The 21,080-nt window shown below is 58.9% G+C and overlaps 1 protein-coding gene across 9 annotated transcripts in view; it reads left to right on the top strand.

Moving 5' to 3' along the window:
* The window catches only part of GRM4 (glutamate metabotropic receptor 4), a 112,457-nt gene extending 93,562 nt beyond the window's left edge, over positions 1-18,895 (top strand). For 4 of the 9 annotated variants that reach the window (XM_082345060.1, XM_082345056.1, XM_082345061.1 and 1 more), the window contains 6 exons: positions 1,842-2,042; positions 2,233-2,369; positions 3,663-4,598; positions 11,597-11,843; positions 13,228-13,358; positions 17,927-18,895. In XM_082345060.1, the coding sequence (XP_082201186.1) occupies positions 1,842-2,042; positions 2,233-2,369; positions 3,663-4,598; positions 11,597-11,843; positions 13,228-13,358; positions 17,927-17,980 (1,706 nt within the window). In that variant the 3' untranslated portion in view covers positions 17,981-18,895. Of the gene's footprint in view, positions 1-1,841; positions 2,043-2,232; positions 2,370-3,662; positions 4,599-11,596; positions 11,844-13,227; positions 13,359-13,520; positions 13,603-13,714; positions 13,880-17,926 lie in introns of all 9 variants that reach the window. The other 5 variants (XR_014232191.1, XM_082345057.1, XR_014232190.1 and 2 more) reach the window with 5 other exon arrangements.
* The last annotated feature ends 2,185 nt before the right edge of the window (positions 18,896-21,080 follow it).

Raw genomic sequence — 21,080 nt, 5'->3', positions numbered from 1 at the left:
TGCCCCATCCCCCCCCCACTTTCCTGCCCTCCCCCTGCAGTCAGGCTCTTACAATCTCTCAGGTGTAGTGTGGTGCACAGGCTGGGATCTGGAGCACCTGGTCAAATCCAGCTCTTTGTGGTCCTGGAATGCCAGTGAGCTTTTCTGTGCCTCAGTTTTTCCATCTCTATAATGGGGATAATTACTCACGTCATAGCATTGTTCTGAGTATTCAATGACTTAATATACATAAAGAGCTTAGAAGAGTGCCTGACACAGAGTGGATGCTCCATAGAAGTTAGCAGCCCCTGGGACTTCCCTGGTGGAGCAGTGGTTAAGAATCCACCTGCCAATGCAGGGGACACGGGTTCGATTCCTGGTCTGTGGAAGATCCCACATGCTGCGGAGCAACTAAGCCCGTGTGCCACAACTACTGAGCCTATGAGCCACAACTACTGAGCCCGCGTGCCACAACTACTGCAGCCCAAGTGCCCTAGAGCCCACGCGCCACAACTGCTGAGCCCATGCATCGCAACTATTGAAGTCCGCGTGCTCTAGGGCCCGCATGCTGCAACTACTGAGCCCACATGCTGCAACTACCAAAGCCCATGTGCCTAGAGCCCGTGCTCTGCAGCAAGAGAAGCCACCACAGTGAGAAGCCTGTGCACCGCAAGGAAGAGAAGCCCCTGCTCGCCACAACTAGAGAAAGCCCATGTGTAGCAACGAAGACCCAATGCAGCCAAAAATAAATTAAAAATTAAAAAAAACAATAAACAGGAGCAAGTTAAAAAAAAAAAAAAAGAAGTTAGCAGTCCTTATTCTTCATCATCATTATTACCCAGGGCCCAGGCCAGGAGCTCCTCCTCCTCCAGAAAGACTTCCTGGCTTGCTCTGGCCCCGGGACCTCTGTAGCCCACCTTAGAAACCCTCTATTCTGACCACTTAAGCATAATAACAATGTGGCTTAGTCAGCCACTATATGCCACATGTTTTCTGTATCTCATCTCATTTAAGCCTCACAGCACTTCTGTGAGGCAGGATGATGATCTTTTTACCAAGAGGACATCGAGACCTCCAGCAGCCAAAGAGTTTGCACAGGGCCCAGAGCAGAGGGGTTGGGTGTGCCCAGAGCCCAGGGGGTGAGGATGGGAGGCCACGGTGCCCTGGGGAGCCACTGCTGTTTGCAGTGAGAAGGGGGTGAGTGGGGTGGGTTCCCCATTTTGCAAAGCTCACTCACTGTGGCTAATGGGGGGATGTCACTGACATGGGGGAGGAGTGGATGGGGATGATGGTGCCTTCTGGTGTCTGGGGCATCTGGAAGTCATTGAGGGCATCTGGTGTCCTGAATCTTGAGGGACCTGTGGCAGGTCCCTCACCCTCTCTGGGCCTCAGTTTCCCCACCCGTACCCTGTGCTGGGGCTACCCATGGGTGAGCTGCTGTAGGGCACCACTGCCCTCATCGACAGTCACAGCTCCTGCCTGTGTGAGGGCCAGCTGCTCCCGTGTTTGGTCCAGGCCAGGCTGGGGGAGGGCAGGCAAGCACCACGGCCACAGGGAGACCCGCAGGCTCACTGCCCTCCGAGGGTGATGAGGACAAGGGAGCCTGCCCTGGCTGTTCTGGGGCCTCAGGGCACAGGGTCCAGCGGTACAGTAGGGAGGGCAGCAGACCTTCAGGACCATCCCCCAGGCCCTCCACAAGACCATCTCCTGGGGTGATGGAGCGAGCACTGGGCCGGGGGCCCAGAGACCTAGGTGTGCCCAGGTGGGCTCTCCGGGCCCCACGGGGCTGCTGTGGTTCCCACCATACATCTGTGAGGATGGTGGGCCTCATGGGCGCCCCCACTCTGAATATTTCGTTGCAGACCGCGAGCGCATTGGGCAGGACTCGGCGTACGAGCAGGAGGGGAAGGTGCAGTTTGTGATTGACGCCGTGTACGCCATGGGCCACGCGCTGCACGCCATGCACCGTGACCTGTGTCCGGGCCGCGTGGGGCTCTGCCCGCGCATGGACCCTGTGGACGGCACCCAGCTGCTCAAGTACATCCGCAGCGTCAATTTCTCAGGTGGGGGCACCACCCAACCCTGGGGAAGGGGTCCTGGGGCTCCATGGGGTGGGAGTGCGTGGAGGTCTCTTCAGATGCTTCCAAGGGGTTCCTTACAGAGGTGTCTCTGCCCTGGGCTCACGATCCTTCCTGACTCTGGGTGAAGGCTCAGCAAAGAAACTGAGTGTGTGACCCCCACGGGCCCCCGCAGGCATCGCGGGGAACCCTGTGACCTTCAATGAGAACGGAGACGCACCTGGGCGCTATGACATCTACCAGTACCAGCTGCACAACGGCTCTGCCGAGTACAAGGTCATCGGCTCCTGGACTGACCACCTGCACCTCAGAGTAAGCACCTGGCGGGAGGGCAGGGAGGGGTCCCAGGGGGCTAGGGGGCGGAGAGAGGCCACCCCAACCCTGGGAGGGGAGGCCAAGGGGAGGCAGTCGCCGACTAGCCCTGCCCCCGGGTTTGCTGCTGCCAAGTTGGGGCTTCCTTCCATGTCCCACCGTAGACCTCAGAGGGCCCTGAGCCCCCCAACCCTGGAACAGAAGAACAGGGCGGCTGGGCTTCTGCTGCCCTTCCTGCCCCTGCCCTTTCCCTTGGCCTGGGGTCTTCTTGCCTGCTGCCCCTTCGCAGGGCAAGAACTCTGGATAGATGAAGTCATGCTGGAGTTCAGGGGCTCAAAGTTTTGGGGGGGTTGGGGGGGAGAGAGGTGACGAAGGGGAGGACTGCGTCTGGACAGAGGAGGACGACATCTTAAGGCAAAGAGCACAGCCTGCTGTTCTCTAAGCATGAACTCTCCTAAGAGCCACTTATTTAGAACTGATGCTTTGAATACGGCTCCCAGGTGTAGTCAGGCACCCTTTGCCCAGTGCCTGGAGCTCTATGGGGCTCTCGCTTACTTTCCAGAACTTTGTGACACATTCAGTAGGGCGTGCCAGCTTCTATCGCTCCTTAGCTTGCAGCAGTTGTGTCTTCAGAGACATATAACAGTGACTAGCACTCATTTAGAGCAAGATGCAAAGAAACGCTAACCCGTGGGCACACATTACTGGTCCTCTGATTGAATGTTTATTCGTTGTTCTCTTCTGAACCCAAGTCCCTGTGCCGCCTGGGGGAGGCCCAGTGGGCTGAGCCATAGCACATTTCTACTTGAGGGTGCACAGGAGTCACCCGCGGGGTCTTGTTAAAACTCAGATTCTGTGTCAGTGGGTCTGGGTTGGACCAGAAATTTCCATTTCCAACAAGCTCCTGGGTGATGCTGATGTGGCCGGTCTGGGGACCACTTTGAGTAGCAAGGCCTCATGGGGCTGGGAGTCGGGACTGCTGGGTTCTCTCCACTCTGCCATGTGACCCTAGGTTGTCACTGCCAGTCTCTGGGCGTTTCTCCATATGACCCTTGGGAGTTTTGTATTCCAGCAGGATTCCCCCATGGTCAGCTGGGTCTGAATCCTGCCCCGGGGAGCTTATTTAAATGCAACTGTTGGATTCAGCTGATCCTGGCAGGGCCCGGGCAGCTGGATTTTAGCCATCTAACTAAAATCACTAACTAAGTGATTCAGATTGGTGCCACCAGTGGGGCAGTCCAGGGCACTTGGCGGCACGTCCTGAGGCCCGCTCCTCTGCGCTGTTGTTGCCAGATAGAGCGGATGCAATGGCCGGGGAGCGGGCAGCAGCTGCCCCGCTCCATCTGCAGCCTGCCCTGCCAGCCGGGTGAGCGGAAGAAGACGGTGAAGGGCATGCCCTGCTGCTGGCACTGCGAGCCCTGCACGGGGTACCAGTACCAGGTGGACCGCTACACCTGCAAGACGTGTCCCTACGACATGCGGCCCACAGAGAACCGCACGGGCTGCCAGCCCATCCCCATCATCAAGCTTGAGTGGGACTCACCCTGGGCCGTGCTGCCCCTCTTCCTGGCTGTGGTGGGCATCGCTGCCACGCTCTTCGTGGTGGTCACCTTCGTGCGCTACAACGACACGCCCATCGTCAAGGCCTCGGGCCGCGAGCTGAGTTACGTGCTGCTGGCGGGCATCTTCCTGTGCTACGCCACCACCTTCCTCATGATCGCCGAGCCCGACCTGGGTACCTGCTCTCTGCGCCGGATCTTCCTGGGGCTCGGCATGAGCATCAGCTATGCGGCCCTCCTCACCAAGACCAACCGCATCTATCGCATCTTCGAGCAGGGCAAGCGGTCGGTCAGCGCCCCGCGCTTCATCAGCCCCGCCTCGCAGCTGGCCATAACCTTCAGCCTCATCTCCCTGCAGCTGCTGGGCATCTGCGTGTGGTTTGTAGTGGACCCCTCCCATTCGGTGGTGGACTTCCAGGACCAGCGGACGCTCGACCCCCGCTTCGCCAGGGGCGTGCTCAAGTGTGACATCTCGGACCTGTCGCTCATCTGCCTGCTGGGCTACAGCATGCTGCTCATGGTCACGTGCACCGTGTACGCCATCAAGACGCGCGGAGTGCCTGAGACCTTCAACGAGGCCAAGCCCATCGGCTTCACCATGTACACCACCTGCATCGTCTGGCTCGCCTTTATCCCCATCTTCTTTGGTACCTCGCAGTCGGCTGACAAGGTGAGCGGCAGGGGCTGCGGGTGGGTGAGGGCGGTAAGCAGGGGGCAGCCTCCTGGGGCTAGTTGGCCTCCCACCTTGCTCTGGAAGTGCCTTCATTCCTGCCTCATTCTGTCTTCTCTCTGTCTCAGTTTTCTCTCGAGGTTCTGGGTTTCTCTCCTCTCTCTCTCCCTTTCTCTTCTCCTGCCTCCTCTCCCTTTTCTCTCTGCCCCCCCCCCCACCTTCCGCTTCCTCATCTCTCTCCTTCCTGCTCCTTCCCACCCTCTCTCTACCCTCTGCCTCTCCTCTCTCCCTCTCCTCTCTCTTTCCCTATCTCTCCATCCCTGCCTCTCCCACCCCACCTTTTTCTCCTCCCCATCTCTTTCCCACCTTCCTCTCTCCTCTCTGCCAGCCTGGGATGCTGCCTCCGCTTTCATTCTTTTTTTTGGCTGTGCCACGTGGCTTGCAGGATCTTAGTTCCCCGACCAGAGATCAAACCCCGGGCCCTCGGCAGTGAGAGCATGGAGTCCTAACCACTGGACTGCCAGGGAATTCCCCATTATTTTCTATACTCTCCCTTACCTCTCTCCCTACTCAGCCCATCTTCCTTTCTGTCCACTCCTCTTTTCTTCCTCCTCTCTCCACCCTCTTCTCTGCCCTTGCAGGATCCCCATGGGTCCCTGAGGTGGGTGATGTATTGGGCACTCGCTCCCTCTCTCCCTGGCCCCAAGCCACCCCGAAGGCCAGGCGGGGGTACCTGGCAGCATCAGCTGAGGGTCCACCCTCCACTGGCCGGAGCTGCCGATGAGCTGCCTCTTGCTGGCTCTGTCAGGCCATCCTGCCAGCCTGGCCTGAGGGTCTAGATACACCCCAAGGGCCCCGTGGACTCTGCCCACATCACTGCCCCAGCGCTGCCTGGGTGCTGGGGGGGTTTATCTTGAAGGATTGGGAGTCACTGAAGTCAGAGGCCAGAGATAGGGAGAATCAGAGGGACCGAGGACCCCAGCTCTGTGTCTAACTGTGGGATCCTGGGCAAGCCAGCTGGCCTCTCTGCTTCAGTTTCTTCATCAATAGATTGGGGCCATGACCCTTCCTCTGCAGTCCTTACAGGTGTTGTAACAATCACACAACATGAGGGGTGTAAAAGCCGTTTACCCACTGTAAGGAGGCTGGGGCTGGGAAGGAGGGTGGAGGGGACGAGGTCAAGGGGCAGACAGGGCAGATGGTGTAGGACCCAGAGGCTGTGGGAAGGATGTTGGCTTTTACCGGGAGTGAGAAGGGAGCCACTGTGGGGTTCTGGGCAGGGAGGGATGCGTTGGGACATAGGTTTAAAAGGATCCCTCTGGCTGCTGGGTGGAGCCCTGCTGGAGGTGGTTGTAATGATCCCGACAGGAGCTGCTGGCAGCAGGAGTGGTGAGGAGCGGGGGATTCCTGCTGTGTCAGGGCGGTGGGGCTGGCTGGGTTTCCGATGGAGTGCATGTGGGATGAGAGGCGCAGAGGGGAGTCAGGATGACTCCACAGTCGTTGGTGTGAGCGATGGGAAGGAAGGAGTGTCTGCACTGGGGTGGGGGGGTGCGGGGCGGGGTAGAGACGGCAGCGGAGCCTATGGGGGGCGGAGATCCGGAAGTCCTCTGGAGGTGCTGAGTTTGGGATGCCCATGAGACGTCCAAGTGCAGCTGTTGAGTCGGTGGTTGACTATGTGAGTCTGGGGTTCAGGGACGAGGGCTGGGTTAGAGCTGTACCTGGGGGAGTCGCCATCCTGTGGACAGCATTTGAAGAGTGAGCCTGGGGTGAGCTCCTAGGGATGCTTGGCCTCAGTGAGGCGGCAGTCAAAGCAACCACGGATGGCTGCTTGTCATGTGTTAGGCACTTCACCTGGTGGTCAGCAGACACCACAAGAGTGGGCTAGCGTAGATTCACCATCCCTGTTTACAGATGAGGACGTGGAGGCACAGAGAGGTGAAGTGACTTGTCTAAGGTCACACAGCCAGTAGGAGGCACGGCTGGACTACTTGAACCTACTCTGTCTAACTCAGGAGCCCCTCCCAAGCCCACACCACTCCCTGCAGCTCTGGGGCACCTCTCCCGCTGGGCCTTCCTTGGTAGGCGCCCACCCCTTCTCCAGCAGCTCCTCAAGGGCAGGAGTTGCGCCCTCCACCCCAAATCCCTTGGGTCTGGTGCAGAGAGGCCTGTGGCCTGTCTTCCAATGGTGACCCAGCAGGCTGGGGGTTCTGAGAAGCAGACCTTGAGGCTGGCAGTGAGCGCCCTGAGGTCTGAGACCAGACCTTGCTCCAGGCCACCCTGCACACTTGAGCCAAAGCCACCGCCGCTGAGGAACAGCTCACACGGTGGGCTGGGTCTCCACCCCCAGCAGGCCAGCGAAAGGCCTTCCCCGCTGCAGGCAGAGGCCCACACGCCCCGCAGCACCCAGGGGGCCCACGGAGCCATCAGTGGAAGCCGCCCACGCCCCAGGAAGCTGGCAGCTTGAGACATTACCCTCAACAATCCCAGGAGGCCCCTTCCCTCGCCTCCTCAGGGTGTAAAGGTACACAGCCAGGTGGCCGACAGCATGGCGGTTCAGGCCCTTGCTCTGCCTTCCCGTTACTTCCCCTGGCTGCCTGCCAGCACGCTGCTCCCAGTGCGGTCCCTGCCATCCTGCTACCAGACCCTCCCACCTCCAGGCGCTGGGACCCAGCCCCCCTCTCGGCACCCTCCCCCCCGTCTCTCCAGGCCACCCCACCTGCCTCTGATTTCTCCCTTTTTAGGAGGCTCCTCTCAGTACAGATTATGAAAAGGAGCCTCTGAGATGATCTCCTCTGAGGCCCAGAGAGGGCGAGGGACCTGCCCAGGGTCACAAAGCAGGCTGGCCCACACCAGCGTATGGTCCTGAGACCCAGCTCTGCCCCTGATGGTGTCAACATGGGATACACCCCCTCCTTCTCTGGGCTTCTGAATGAGGCGAGGGTGGGGAGGGGAGCTCTGAAGTCCCTCCAGTTCAGACCACCAGGCTTCTTAGAGGCTCAGGCAACCCTGGGGCTCTATCTGTGCTGTGTCATGTCTGAGCTACAAACAGCCCCAATGACTGCTGGGTCCTGGGTGCTAGTGTGTGTGTGTGTGTGTGTGTGTGTGTGTGTGTGTGTGTGTTTGTGTGTGTGTTTGTGTAGATGGAGTGGAGTGGGGCTACTATGGGGAATTGTGTTATGGGTACAGAAGTGTGTGTGTACAGAATGTGTGTGTGCCTTTTTGTGCACATTGAGCAGTGGATGGGCAGTGTGTGTGTGTGTGTGTGTGTGCAGATTGAGTGGGGATGGACAGGTGTGTGCACTGAGGGTTCATGGCTGCTAGGGTGTATTTGGGTGTGCAGATTAAGTGTGCATGCTCAGCAGTGTATGTGCAGATGTTTGAGTGTAGGTGTGTGTGTGCACAGGTGTATGTCTGTGTTCAAGTATGTGTGCAGGTGTGTTGAGTGCATCTCTGTGTGTGCACACGTGTGTGTACCCAGGTACATGAAGGGGTGTGTGTGTGTGAGAACCCAGGTGTATCTGAGTCAGGTAGGAGTGTGCGGCTGTGAGTTCAGGTGTGTGTGTGTGAATGCAGGGTTGCATGGGTACATGAATGTGGATTTGTGAGCATCTGTGCGTGCCCTGGTGTGTGCGCACGCATACTTGCAACCCCGCCTGTCCCCCAGGCTGCAGGTGGCGCCGAGTGAAGCTGTCCCTGTTGCTCTGGTGAGCAGGCGACCGGATCTCCCATGTTGGCCTGGATTTCCAGGGCTCACCTGCGTAGCCGCGTGCCATTACCCTGAGCTGACTGGGGCATCATCTCTCCACCGGTTGGGGTTACTGCTCAGCCAGGCTGGGGCGGGCCGTGGCCTCAGAGGCTGGCCAGGTTGTGGGGAAGGTCATTTGTCTGGTTTGTTAGACTGAGGATCTCAGGACCCACCAGAGTCAGCCTGGGCAGAAACACGAAGCAGGCGGACTCCTCTGTGCCCCCCACCGGACCGAGCACAAGACAGGAACTGCATTGTCCACCTCCACAGCAGCTCCTTTCTTTGCCTTTGGCCCCACCCCAGGTGACCTCTGTCCTCCCCCATCAAACCCAGCTCTGACAACCTCCTTCACTCTGGGGAGCAGTGACTCGTGAGGCTAAGGCAGGATTCCTTGCAGAGGACGGAGTGTAGCAAGGGCCTGACCAAAGTCAAAGAGGGGAGCAGGAGGGGTGGCAGTTCAGGCTGGAGGATGGGTGGATGGGAGAGAAGGTGAAATCACATCCTGGAAGAAGAGAGAAGGTAAAATCACATCCTGGAAGCCGCCTCTTACTCTGCATCCGTTTGAGACCTGCATCCGTGCCTGGGCCCCATCCCTGCAGGCTAGAGGTTCCAGAGGACCGCTGCTTCTCTGACAAGGTTAACACGCTACCACCTCCTGGTGATGACATGCACCTTCACCCCGGGGGGCCCCAGAACAATGCTGAAGCCAGTGGTGGGGTGAGAACTCCAGACCCTGGGGCAAGGAGAGGGGCTGGGGGTGCACAGCCCCACTTCTGTGCACAGGGCCAGCCGCCCCCAGCCTGGGCATGGCTAGAGGAGCCCCCAGGGCCCATGCTGGCGGGGAGGGGCCCCAGCAGACGGGGGCAGCTTTGTCCAAGTTTGATCTCTTTACACCCCTCCTTGTATTTTGTGTGCAGAAATGCTCCTAGGCCGAAAAGCAGATTAGAACAGAACACCGAGGCCTGTGCTCGGGGCTGGCTCCATAGTTTTCAGGGACAGGAGCAAAATGAAAACGAGGGCCCCTTGTTCAAAAATTGTTCAGGATTCAAGGTGGCGGCCGCAAGGTGTTAAACCGAGTGTGCATGCCCATGGAGCGAACTCTGCCTGTATTAGTGGAAGGGGCTCAGCATCCCTCAGTGGGTCAGGGCAGAGTGGAATCTGGAACCCAGCCCCCTGACCCCCATACAGGGCTGTGTCCACTGCAGGCCTCACTGTGCCCAGAGAGGGTACTTGACCCCTGTCCCACCATCCCCATATTGGCCCAACTATACCTCCTTCCCATCAACAAGTTGGGGGCAAAAGACCTAAGATGGATATCTGCCCTGGAAATACACCCTTATACCCAAGAACTCCCAGTGCAAAAGGAGAGACACCCCTGCCCTCAGGAAACCCCCAGTCTAATGAGGGAGACACACCTTGTCCCCACGGGACCCCCAGTCAATAGTGAAGACCCAGGTAACAAGCCCGTTCTTGCTTAGCCCAGATTTCCACTGTCTTCTCCAAGGGTCTGTTATGATATTCTGGAGACTGTCCCCCTTCACTCCTTCCGCCCTGGCCCCGAGTGCCATCCAGGGGGTGGGAGAGGTGGCCAGCACCCTCCTACTGGCTTGTCATGACCTCTCCCGGTCCACATGCTGGGCGGCAGCACTGTGCCTGTCGGTGAGAGTGTGGGTTGCGTGTGAGGACAGAGGGTTGTGTGCTCACTACGGAACAAGCTCTCATTTCCCCAGGCCTGTGACATTTTCTGAATGGTGGCAAATGAAACAGCCTCTCTACACTCCCAGCCTCCTTCCCCCCCACCCACCTCTGGTGCCCTGTAAGTTTCATGTGGCCTCACAGTCTGCACTTGGGTAGCCTCATGGTTTGGGTGAGGTAGGTGCTATTATCCCATTGCACTGTTGAGAAAACTGAGGGCCGGAGAGGGGATGAGACTTCCTCAGGGTCACACACCTCTCTCCTCTCGGGCCCTAGAGCTTCTCCAGCCCCTCTCCCAAAGGAGACCCGGGGAAGGGTGGCTGGGATGAAGGCCTTCAGATCCAGGTCATGAGGTATTTACGAGAGGGGCGAGAGATGGGGAGGAATGTGAGAATGGGAGGACCTGGCCCCTCCTTTCGGGAGACTTCCAGATGAGCTCAGGGCTCCTGTGACCTCAGGAGGCAAGTCCAGACCTCGGTCCCCCACTGCTGGGCTGGGTACAAGGAGTGAAGGCTATCATGGGGGATTGGCTAGAGCTGAGATTCAGGGAGAGCTTCCTGGAGGAGGTGGTACATTAGCCAGGCCCCAGGGGAGGGGCCCAGGCCCGGAAACGGCAGATCTGGGCGCAGAGCATTTCCTGCTTTCCCATACCCAGACCTGGGGGCCACAGCCTGGGCTTCCCCTGGCCCCACCCTGGCTGAGGGGGCCAGAGGGGCAGCTGAGGCCTGGAGGACCCGGAGGGAGGGAGGAGGTGGGGAGGGGATCCCAGGCGGGGGTGGTGGGAATTGTCGGGCCCTGCCTGGAAGGCCCCACTATTGAAGAATGGATTACCCGACACCCAGATTAATGGACTTTCATTTTGCTAAACATCTGTCACCGTTAGTGCTGGTGAGTGAGCGTGAAATGAGCTTTGACTGGGCTGCCATCAGTGGATCATGATCAGGCCACGGCTCCTGTGCCAGCAGCCTGCTCTGCACAGGGTGGCATGTGGGGGGACAGTCACTGAATGGGGGGCGCGGTTGAGGGGCTGTGCCATGGCCACTGGGAGTTACTACAAGGCACCGACAGATGTTCATCTCACTCCCAGCCCTGTGCAGGGGGCGCTGCCCCCAAGGAGGGTCAGCTGTCCCCTGAGGGCCCCTCCCTAGGGGCCTCTACCAAATAGCACATAACAGTGGTGAACACTTTTGTGCACTGACCATGTGCCAAATATTATTTTACATGTTTTTGCCATTTATTAAGTCATTTCAAACTCACAACAGCCCTACGAGGAAAGGGCTATAATTATCATGCCCATATTATACCCGAGGAAACTGAGGCCCAAGGATGTGACTTGCCCCAGATCACACAGTGACAGTGGTGAGCCCGGCTGAATCCAGGGATTCTGGTCTAAAGTCCCAGCTCTATACCACAACTCCCTTCTGCCCGAAGCCAGCGGGACACAGGGCAGCCCCTGGGTTTGTCCCCCACTGTGTCTGTCTAGGGCGTGGGCTTCAGACACGGCCCCCGAGAGGCCGGGGCGGAGCCCGCCCTGACACCGCCCCCGGCCTGCCCCCAGCTGTACATTCAGACGACGACGCTGACGGTCTCGGTGAGTCTGAGCGCCTCGGTATCCCTGGGGATGCTCTACATGCCCAAGGTCTACGTCATCCTCTTCCACCCGGAGCAGAACGTGCCCAAGCGCAAGCGCAGCCTCAAAGCCGTCGTCACCGCCGCCACCATGTCCAACAAGTTCACGCAGAAGGGCAGCCTCCGGCCCAACGGCGAGGCCAAGTCCGAGCTCTGCGAGAACCTGGAAGCTCCAGGTGAGTGCCTGGCCCCGCCCCTCTCCCTCTGGGCCCGCCCAGGCCCCGCCCCCTTCCTGGAGAAGGTCAGCCCCCCCCCCCCAAGTCTGGTCCAATGAGGGCACTGGGAGAGCCCTGAGGCCGCAGGTGAGCCGACCCCACCCAGAAGAGAGGCTTGAGGCTCTAGCTTAGCCCCCTCTACCCGACTCTGACCAGGTAATGTGGTCTGTCCAGGTCCCGCTCCACACGCCCCCTGCTCCGCTCTAGCCTCTCCTTTCCAGGGATCCCTGCCTACCTAGGGAGAGGCGGGGTGGGGCGGGGTGGGGTGGGGGGGTGTTGGGGGGGCCTCGGTTCAGGCAGAGTGACCTGAGACTTCGGGATTCCTCTGCCCTGGAGTCCACATCTGGGCCTGTGCCCTTTCAGTCTCCCTGGGGAAGGGATTGTCTGGAGGGCCACTGCTCTGGGGCCCTTTGGTAACCTGGGAGCTGTGGCCCTGGTGCCAGAACAGTTGAAATCCCTCGGCTTGGCTTTGCCCAGCCGCCCCCTGGCAGGGCCCTGAGAGATGGGGACTCAGGATACGGGCCCTGGGATGGGTAAGTGAGGGCTGGGGCGGGGAGGAGGGCCCGCAGAGCCGTAGTTCTCAGGGAGGTGTCCAAGGAGACCTCAACTGTAGAGGGTTGTGCTTTGAGAGGGTTGGGGGAGGATGTGGGACCCTTAGCATCTGAGGGGCAGACCCAAAGCCTGGGCAGGACTTGGTCCCTCAGTGGTTGAGGGATGTGTACAGGAGGGAGCAGGGCCACCATCTTTGCCTACTTCCCTGTGCCCCCTGGAGCTGGCCCTCGGTGTGACGAGAAGGGACAGAGAGGAGAGAGGGGCAGGGCATGTGAGGGACAGGTTAGGCCTTGGGGGACCAGTAACAGTGGTGACCATTTCTTGAACCCCAACTGTGGGCCACACCTGCCAGGAACCAGTTTTCATTTTCACAGCCACCTTGAAAGCAGTGATTTTTAGTTACTTGCTGCTACAGGTGAGGAAAGGGAGGCTCAGAAAGGCAAGGGACTCACCCAGGCCACACAGCAGCACGTGGTATCCCCGCTGCCTCTGAGCAGAGACCGAGGCCTCCGGCCTGTGGGCTGGGCCTCCAGGGGCCTCGCTTCTGGTTGCTCCCGGGCGGACAGGGTTGAGGGGTTGCTGTGGTCACCCCTGCCCCACTGCACACCTGACTCCCTCCCTGGACACCCTATAAGTGTCCAAATGGTTAACATGGCAGCTCCTCCTGCCTCCCTGCTCTCTGAGAGTCTTGGGGGGCTTCCGTTGGTGGGGGAGGAGGAGGAGAGCCCCTCTCCCCAGGAGAGTTTCAGATCCTGGTGGCACCTGGGGTTAGCACTCTGCTTTCTCCCTCTAGTACTGGGAGAAAGGCCAGAAGTGGACATTGTTGGTGGCAGCAGGAGGGACATTGGTGAGCGTAGGCTCCAGAGAGGAGCCCCTTTGTCACCCACCAAGAGATCAGGAGAAACAGGAGACCTCCCCTCGCAGGTGTGTTGGGACTGGGACAGCCCCTCTTACAGGCTCCCCACGCTGGGGCTCTGGGTGAAGCATCTTCCATTCTCAACATCATTCCCACGTGTAGAAGGAATATCAGCCATGGAAAGGAGGAAAGTAGCTTCCCACATCCAAACAGGATTTTTCACTTCCCAGAGCTCTCTCCCCTGTGAGTGATCTTCACAGCAGTCCTGTGAGGCCCGGATTGGGCTGGATCCCCAGCTGAGGCCCAGAGAGGGTGAGTGACTCTCCTGAAGTCACATAGCAAGGTGGTGACTGGCTGGCCCCACCCAGTGTCTTTCCCTTGACCCTGACTTCATATGGCCTCCCTCTCTCTCTCTGCTGAGCAGTGTACCTGGCTTCCAGCACCACCCCCCCTTTTGATGGACACCCCTGATGACTCTGTTGGCCACACCCTCCACCAGATGACATCTGGTTCTCTCCAGTCCTGCTCTTTCTCCCAGAGCACCAGCTTCCCTGTACCTACAGCCTGGGATATTCCCTTCAGATGCCAGGTGGGCCCTCTACTTGCGATGGGAAGGGGCAGTGTCTTTGTGGGCCTCCCCACCTTTGGCCTTTCTTGTCGACGCAGATGTGCAGAAACCCCCACTGCCGCCCCTAACCAGGCCCTCCTATCCTAAGCACGGACCCCTCGCCACTCCCTGCCCCAGGCTCCTGACTTAGTTTTCCTCCTTCCCACGGACACTCGCCCTTGCTGGGTCCCATCCCTCCAGGCCCTACTCTGCTCCAGGGCTCTTGAGACTGAGTGGGGCATCAGCCCTCTGGAGACCATGGGTATCTAACAGGAGATAGCACCCTGATCCCAGAGGGCGGCCCTCATGGTGCTGTGACAGGCCAGAGGGGACCACAGGAACAGGGCTGTCACAGAGCGCTGATGTCACCTCATTGACACTGTTGCCTCTGCCTCTGCTCCGGCTGGTCACCTGGGGACAGGGGACAAGGAGGGGTGTGCAGGCATGGCGAGGGGAGACCCAGCCTTCCCAGCCCCTGCTTCCTGTGAGGGAAGGGTGAGAGCTGCCCCTCCCCATGGCCCCCTGCACTGAGGACCAGAGGCCAGTGCCCCTTGCCCCCACCGTCTCAGCTTGGTGACAACAGGGGCCGTGGAGGCACTGGGCAGGAGCTGGGTGATTAATTCTGGGAACAGCCAGATGGAGGGGGTGTGAGCGGGAGGAGTGGGGAGGTGTCACTCCCGTGGAGCAGAGACATTTTTCACTCTGTCACTGGCAGGCCACGTATCTTTAAACAAACAACAGAATAAATAATTCAGGGACGCGATTGCAGGCAGATTAGGCAAGGAAACATGGGGCCGACAAATGGGGGATGACAGCTCTGCCTGCCGCTGCCCAGCTAATTGTTATCTGAGGTGGTGGGGACTGAAAGCCAGCAGCCAGGGCCTGTCGTCGGCGAGGGATGGATGGGGGCCCTCTGCCCACACCCTCCCCCCTCCCCCCCATGCTGAGGCTGCCCCTGGAGTGTCGCTGTCCCCATCCTGTCCTCATCACTGTGGTTATTCAGCCCTGCCCCTTCGCCTACCATTTTGCAGGGTTTGGAGAGTATTTCTATCCATGCCGTGGCTGAAAGCAGCTAAGGGTTTATGATCATCCCATCTAACATGAGGGAGTTGAGGCTCCGAGAGGTTCAGTTTGTTAGAAAGGATGCGTGGCAGGTGCTGAGATCCCCTACACCAGTGAGGGCAGGGCTGGACCTCAAGTGTCCTGACTCTTGGCCAGAACTCTTCCTTTTGAGCCTCACAGCTCCTGGGGGCCCCGGGCACAATCATTGCTCCCATTTTCCAGACGGTCAGACTGAGGCTCTGCTGAAGGACTCTGGGGCTCCTAGCTTATAGCTGAGGGCCGAATGTGCTTCTAGGTTCTGAAACCTACAGATTGGGTTTTCTAGAGGAGGCAGCTCTGGTGTTTCAGGGAGAAGAGGGACCCAGCTGTCCCTCACCTCCCCGCCACTTTCTCTCGTCCCTACTGCTCTCGGTGCTGCTACGGCCACCCTCAGGCTCCTGTTTCCCTGCAGTCAGTGGAGATTTTGCTGCTGCTGCTGCTGCTGAGGTTTTCCTTCACCTCTGAGCCAGGAGCTGCTGACAGGTTTACAGGTTTAGAAACTCAATAATTATCAGTTCACCCAAGGGGTGATGGAGCCCTGGGGAATTGATTCTCACCAGCTTTGGCCTGCGGGCTCGTGATTCACAGAGCCAGCTGCCGGCTCTTTTTCTGGTGGTGGGGGAGAGAGTGGGGTGGAGAGGTGGGGGTGGCCAAAGCCCCACAGGAAAAGAAGTCTAGGCAAAAAGGGCTACTCCTCTCCTGCTACTGGCAGGGAGACCACAGCCTCGCAGGGCAGGGGAGGAGCTGCTTGAAGTCACAGAGGGAGGCTGAGGCCCTGGTCTCCAGAGGCTGATCTGCGCTGGCCTCCCACCTTCCACCTCCTTTTCAGCACCTTGTGCCACCCCCAGGTCCCAGCCTCCTGTCGCTCAGCTCTCTTCCCCTGGTGCCTCCCAGCCCAGGCCCCTCCTTAATGATGCCCGGTCTGTGCTTCTTCTCCCCTCTTGGTCCTCCAGCATCCTGGAGGGACCTGGGCCATTTTAGAAATGAAGGTGGGCATTCTTCACAAACTGTAAGGCGCTGTGCTGTGTTCTTAATTGTCTTGTGTGTCGTGGGCACCATTTCCTTCCAGTAGCACCTAAAACATGAAACTTCCCTGCCCAGTGATTGTTCATCTTCTGCTTGAATATTTCTGCTGACAGGGAACATTTCAGCTCACCTACCGCACAAAGTGACCCACTTCGCTCTCAGCTCAGGCCAGGAGAGAGTTCTTCCTTTAGCTCAGCTGCACTCTGACCCTCATGCCTCCGCACTGGTCCCATGGTGTCCCCTCTGCTCACCCCACCCCGGCAACTTTGCTTCTTCCCACACTCGGGGGAACCCCTGAGAGGGTGACACAGTAGTCCTGCCTGTATGAGTGGGCTTCTAGTTACGCTGCTGTGACAAAGAGGCCCCAGGACAGAGTGGCTCAAATCAGACAGATGTTTGTTTTTCTCTGATATCGTAGTGCATGGGGGATGGGCAGGTGCAGGGACCCGGGTTCCTTCCATTTTGTCATTTCATCAGCTCCGAGAGGGTTGTCCTCATCCTCATGGCCGAGGCTGGTTGACCTCAAATGTCTGTTCTGGCCCTGGAAGGGAAAAGAGAGGAAGTACAGGGGAAGCAGTCTATTTTAATCAGATGACATGGAAGCTGCACACTTGTCACATGGAAGCCCTTGACACTTGTCATTAGCAGGAATGTAGTCACACAGGGCCACTTGGGGCTGCAAGGGAGTCTGGGAAATGTGGTCCTTAACTTGGCAGTGAAAAATGGGGAGAGAGGGTTGGGGGTGGTCAGCGTGCAGCCCACCACACTGCTCCCCTCCATGTCACCTTCTCCAGGCAGACACCCCTGGCTGCGCCTGGCAGATGTACCCTCTTTTCTGAGCTGTCAGGATCCTCACGGAGTCAAGGCAGTTTTATGACCAAGGGCACCAGGGCTTTCCCCCATCTAGTCTTCTCTCTCAGCGCCAGCAGACCAGCCTCAATTACTCTCACTGAGCTGTTCCCAGGCCACAGAGGGAGACCCTGAACCCTGGCAGGACAGGACAGAAACCAGGACCTGGCTGGGCTCCTCACCCCTCTGGCCTCAGCTCCTCATTTGTCAAATGGGGGTGCTGCTTATCTGGCCTCCTTGCGAGGCTGCCGTGAGGCGTGAACCCCGGCGGGGTGGAGGTGGGGGCACTCGTGCTGTCCAGGGGAGCTGACGTTGTCACCTGGCTGTGGCGGGGAGAGGAGACACCCAGAGAGGCAACGCTGGTCCCAGTGGGGGTGAGCAGGGGCCAGAGTGTTGGGTGCAGATAAGAGGGGCTCAAGGCTGAGGCGAGTCAGGACACCCAGAAATGGAAAGCGTGGCTGCACCGAGGCCTGAGGGGCCCTGGAGGACTTCCGTTTCCCTTGGGCATGCGGAGAGGGCCGAATCAGTCATACGCCTCAGTTTCTAGCCTCGCAAGACCCCTCTCTGGTTCCATTATTTATCTCCTCTGTCCCCATTTTCCACTCACTTCCGCTAGGCTGCCATCTACGTATATTCTTCACACGTGCTCTTCCAGAGTGTGTGTTGAACTTCTGAAAAACTCCCCCTTGATTATACTTGAAGACAGTATATCACAAATAAAAACGATTCTCTTAAAGTGTGGTGGAGCCAGGAGGTGGCAGGGACTCCGTGTGGGGTGTGACACTCACAGAGGGTTGGGGTCGGGAGGCAGTGCTCCTAGAGGGACAAAGTGAAGAGGGAAGGGCCCTCCCGGCCAGCAGCCCAGGTGTGGGTGTGGGTGGGATGAGTCTGGGGGAAGCGGTGCGAGGGGCGGGGTGGGACCCTGCCCCGGGCTGGGGGATGCTCACTTCAGGGGTCCGGACTTGATGCCGTGGGCAGGGCCACACCCCTGCGGAAGGGGCGTTGGAAGAAGACAGCCCCTGACTCCTCCTCCCCCTATCTCTCTCGTTCCAGCGCTGGCCACCAAACAGACCTACGTCGCCTACACCAACCATGCAATCTAGCTAGGCCACCGGAGCTGCACAGGAGGAGGAGAACAGACCCTTGTGGATGGTGCGTCGGGCCAGGCCCCCCACCCCAGGGGGGCCCAGCTGATGTCCTACCTGCCCGTGGGCACCCACGGACGTGGCTTGGTGCTGAAGATAGCACAGCCCCCAGCGGTCACTGCTGGGTTGCCTGGGCAAGCCGGGCTGGTGACAGGAGGAGGATGAGGGGCCGGGGAAGCTTCAGGCCACCCCAAGACCCTGTGTCCTGGACCAAAGCCCCTCCCAGCCCCAAACCACAGGAGGGCCCCCACGCTGGTTTTCTCTCTCCCTCGTCTCTCTCTGTCCTATTGGTGACCTTCTCAGTCTGTCTCCATCCCTGTCCTTATTTTCTCTTCTCTCTTTGTATCGCCTGTTCTCTCTGTGTCTGTCTGCTTTTTCTGTATCTTCTTTCTTTCTGTCTCTGCCTTTTCTCTGCCGTCTCCAGCTTTCTCCTGTCTTTTCTCTTGTGCTCCACCCAGGTCTCTCCTCTTGCGCATTTTTGTTTCCTGTCCTCAGCCGCCTCCTCACCTTCATTTACATCCAACCTTTGCTCTCTCTCCCTGCCATCTTTTCCTAATTCACCAAATCTTACATGTCGCAAAAGAGAAAAAAGGAAAAAAAAAAAAATCAAAACACAAAAAAGCCAAAACTAAAACAAATCTCGAGTGTCTTGCAAAGTGCTGCGTCCTCCTGGTGGCCTCTGTGTGTGTCCCCATGGCCCGCAGCTTGCCCGCCTGCCCCCGCCCGTCTGCCATGTGTCCTGCCCGCCTGCCCCTCCTGCTGATGACACGGAGTTCAGTGCCTGGGTGTTTGGTGATGGTTATTGATGACAATGTGTAGCGCATGATTGTTTTTATACCAAGAACATTTCTAATAAAAGTAAACACATGGTTTTGCACCCTGGCTTCACATCCACTGAGGGTCCTGCGGTGGGACCCCTGGCCCAGCCTGAAGCTGGAGAGCCTGGAGTTAGAGGGAAGGAGGAAATGGCTGATAGGGACATAGGGCTTGGGGGCAGTGGAGGCTGCTCCCTGGGCTGGCATCGGGTGGGGTCTTGGAGAGTCCTTGGGCAGGGAGGGGCCAGGACACTGTGGGAGGTTCCAGAAATCAGCCCCTGGTACTCCCCTAAGTAAGGGGGCTGTTCTGTCCCTGTCCTCCGTCCTGCAGCCCCTAAGGAGGGTACCATTTCTGCCCTGCCTCTCCTCTGGCCCACATCCCTCATGCCTGAGCCCCACCCCCCCATCCCATAACTTGAGCTGCTCCTCCCCTTCCAGCCAGGAAACTCTGCTCTTGAGAAATCGCCTTCCCGGGCTCCCAGCATCCACAGCCCTCCCCTCCTGCCTGTCCTGTCTTCAGGTCACAGGTGCTGGGCTGACATGTGACTGTCTTGGTGATGAGTGTGTGGTGCGTGGCCAGGTGGGCCAGGTGCACGGCACAGGTGTGTGTGTGTGTGTTTTCCCCCATTCCTGTGCGTGTCTGTTTTATCTGTGTGTGGGGGTGCTCCTGCACTTCCATATTCAAGCTTGTTTGTCTTGTGGGAGTGTCTGTCTGTCTGTTTAGGCGCACGTGGGTGTGAGTCCACATCACACCCATGTCGTGAGGATGCCTGTCCTGGGCAAGTGTGAGAGTGCGTTCACAGCAGCTGGCTTCCGTGGCAGATGGGGAGATAGGGAGCGCGAGCCGCTCAGGGGCTGGGCCCTGCCAGGGGTAAATTATAGAGCCAGTAACACAATGAGCCCACAGGCAGCAGCTAGAGCCCGGGCTGCCTGTGCCGCCCCTTCCTGCCGCACCCCCAGGCCTGTACCCCCTTCCACCTCCTCCACTACCTGACGGGGGGCGGGGCTTGGAGGGACCCGGTGGGGCAGGAGGGGACTAGGTGTGGGCGTGTGTGAGAGGTGAGGCTGGGGCATTCAGTCATGCCACGTGTTAGTGCCCCTCTGTCAGCCCATCTACTCCTGGGGGGCGGGCTGCACTTGGGAGTCCGTTCTCCCCGAGGGTCTGTGTGAGACTGCGTGTGTGTGCAGTGCCTACTGTATGCTCAGTAAATATGTGTGTAAGGGAAGGGGCGGGGAAGGAGGTCTCACACTGATCATCTTGCTTTCGAAGAATGGTCCCTGAGACTGCCACCCGGCATAGATTCTACCCAGTGCCCCAGGATAATCAGGCAAAACTAGGGTGTCAGTCCAAGAGCGTCCTCCAGAAGCTTCCAGGGCAGTATATGTGGGGGTGGGGTGGGGAGGAGCTGCATGTAGAAGGGGAGTGGGGCCAGCTCTCTGATAGCACCCCCAGCCTGGGCACCTTGTTCGCTCTCTGGTCCATGTCCCTCTACAGTGATCGCCATGCTGGGGCCCAAGTCTAGACTGAGGGTCTGGCCTAGACTGAGGGTCTGGCCTGGAACTCAAGGGTTTGATGCTCAGCCCAGGACTTTCCCAGGTCCCCCACATCTGTGGAGCCCCCTTTTAGGTTCTAGGGAGAATCACCTTCCTTCCAAGGCGGGTGCTGCCCCATCTGCTCCCCTCCCTTCAAGGCCTCCTAGGGGGAGGAGGAGGCCGAGGGCCAGGCCAGGGTGGGCTCTCGGTGGGGCTTAGGCCCATCGGGCATCCCTGAGGCTTGGCCGAGACCAGCCTGCCTGGGGCTCTGAGAAGGGGCAGGTGGGAGGCGGGGCATCCAGGCGCTGCCCTCAGGAGGCCACCAGTTGGATGGGGGAGAGAGCCCTCAGGGAGCCAAACAGCCTAGAAATGCTGATGGTCCCAAAGAAACATAATTATGGGAACGAGTGAGTTAAGTGGGGAAGACTCGGGTGGGGTGTGAATGCTGAGCCACTGGGTCTGGCACAGAGGAGAGGTGTGCAGGCTCTGTGGTCCAGAGCTGGAGAGGAGGCACCAGTCCCCAGCAGGACTTGTGGAAGTCAGGCCTGCAGCAGCAGTGTGGGACGGAAGACATCCAGGCCCATGAGGCCAGGGCTGGGATTCCACAGGTGGGCCCAGGTGGGGCCTGCCCTGATGCACATGGTGGGGAAGACCTTCCTGGGCTAGTTGGCTGCTCATCTTTGCTCTCCATCCCATATTATTAATTCACCAGGC

The sequence above is a fragment of the Balaenoptera borealis genome (assembly GCF_965194805.1).
Source record: "Balaenoptera borealis genome assembly, chromosome: 12".
In the NCBI taxonomy this organism is placed as follows: domain Eukaryota; kingdom Metazoa; phylum Chordata; class Mammalia; order Artiodactyla; family Balaenopteridae; genus Balaenoptera; species Balaenoptera borealis.
Note: the sequence above shows the minus strand (reverse complement) of the source record. Positions and strands in the feature narration are given on the sequence as shown.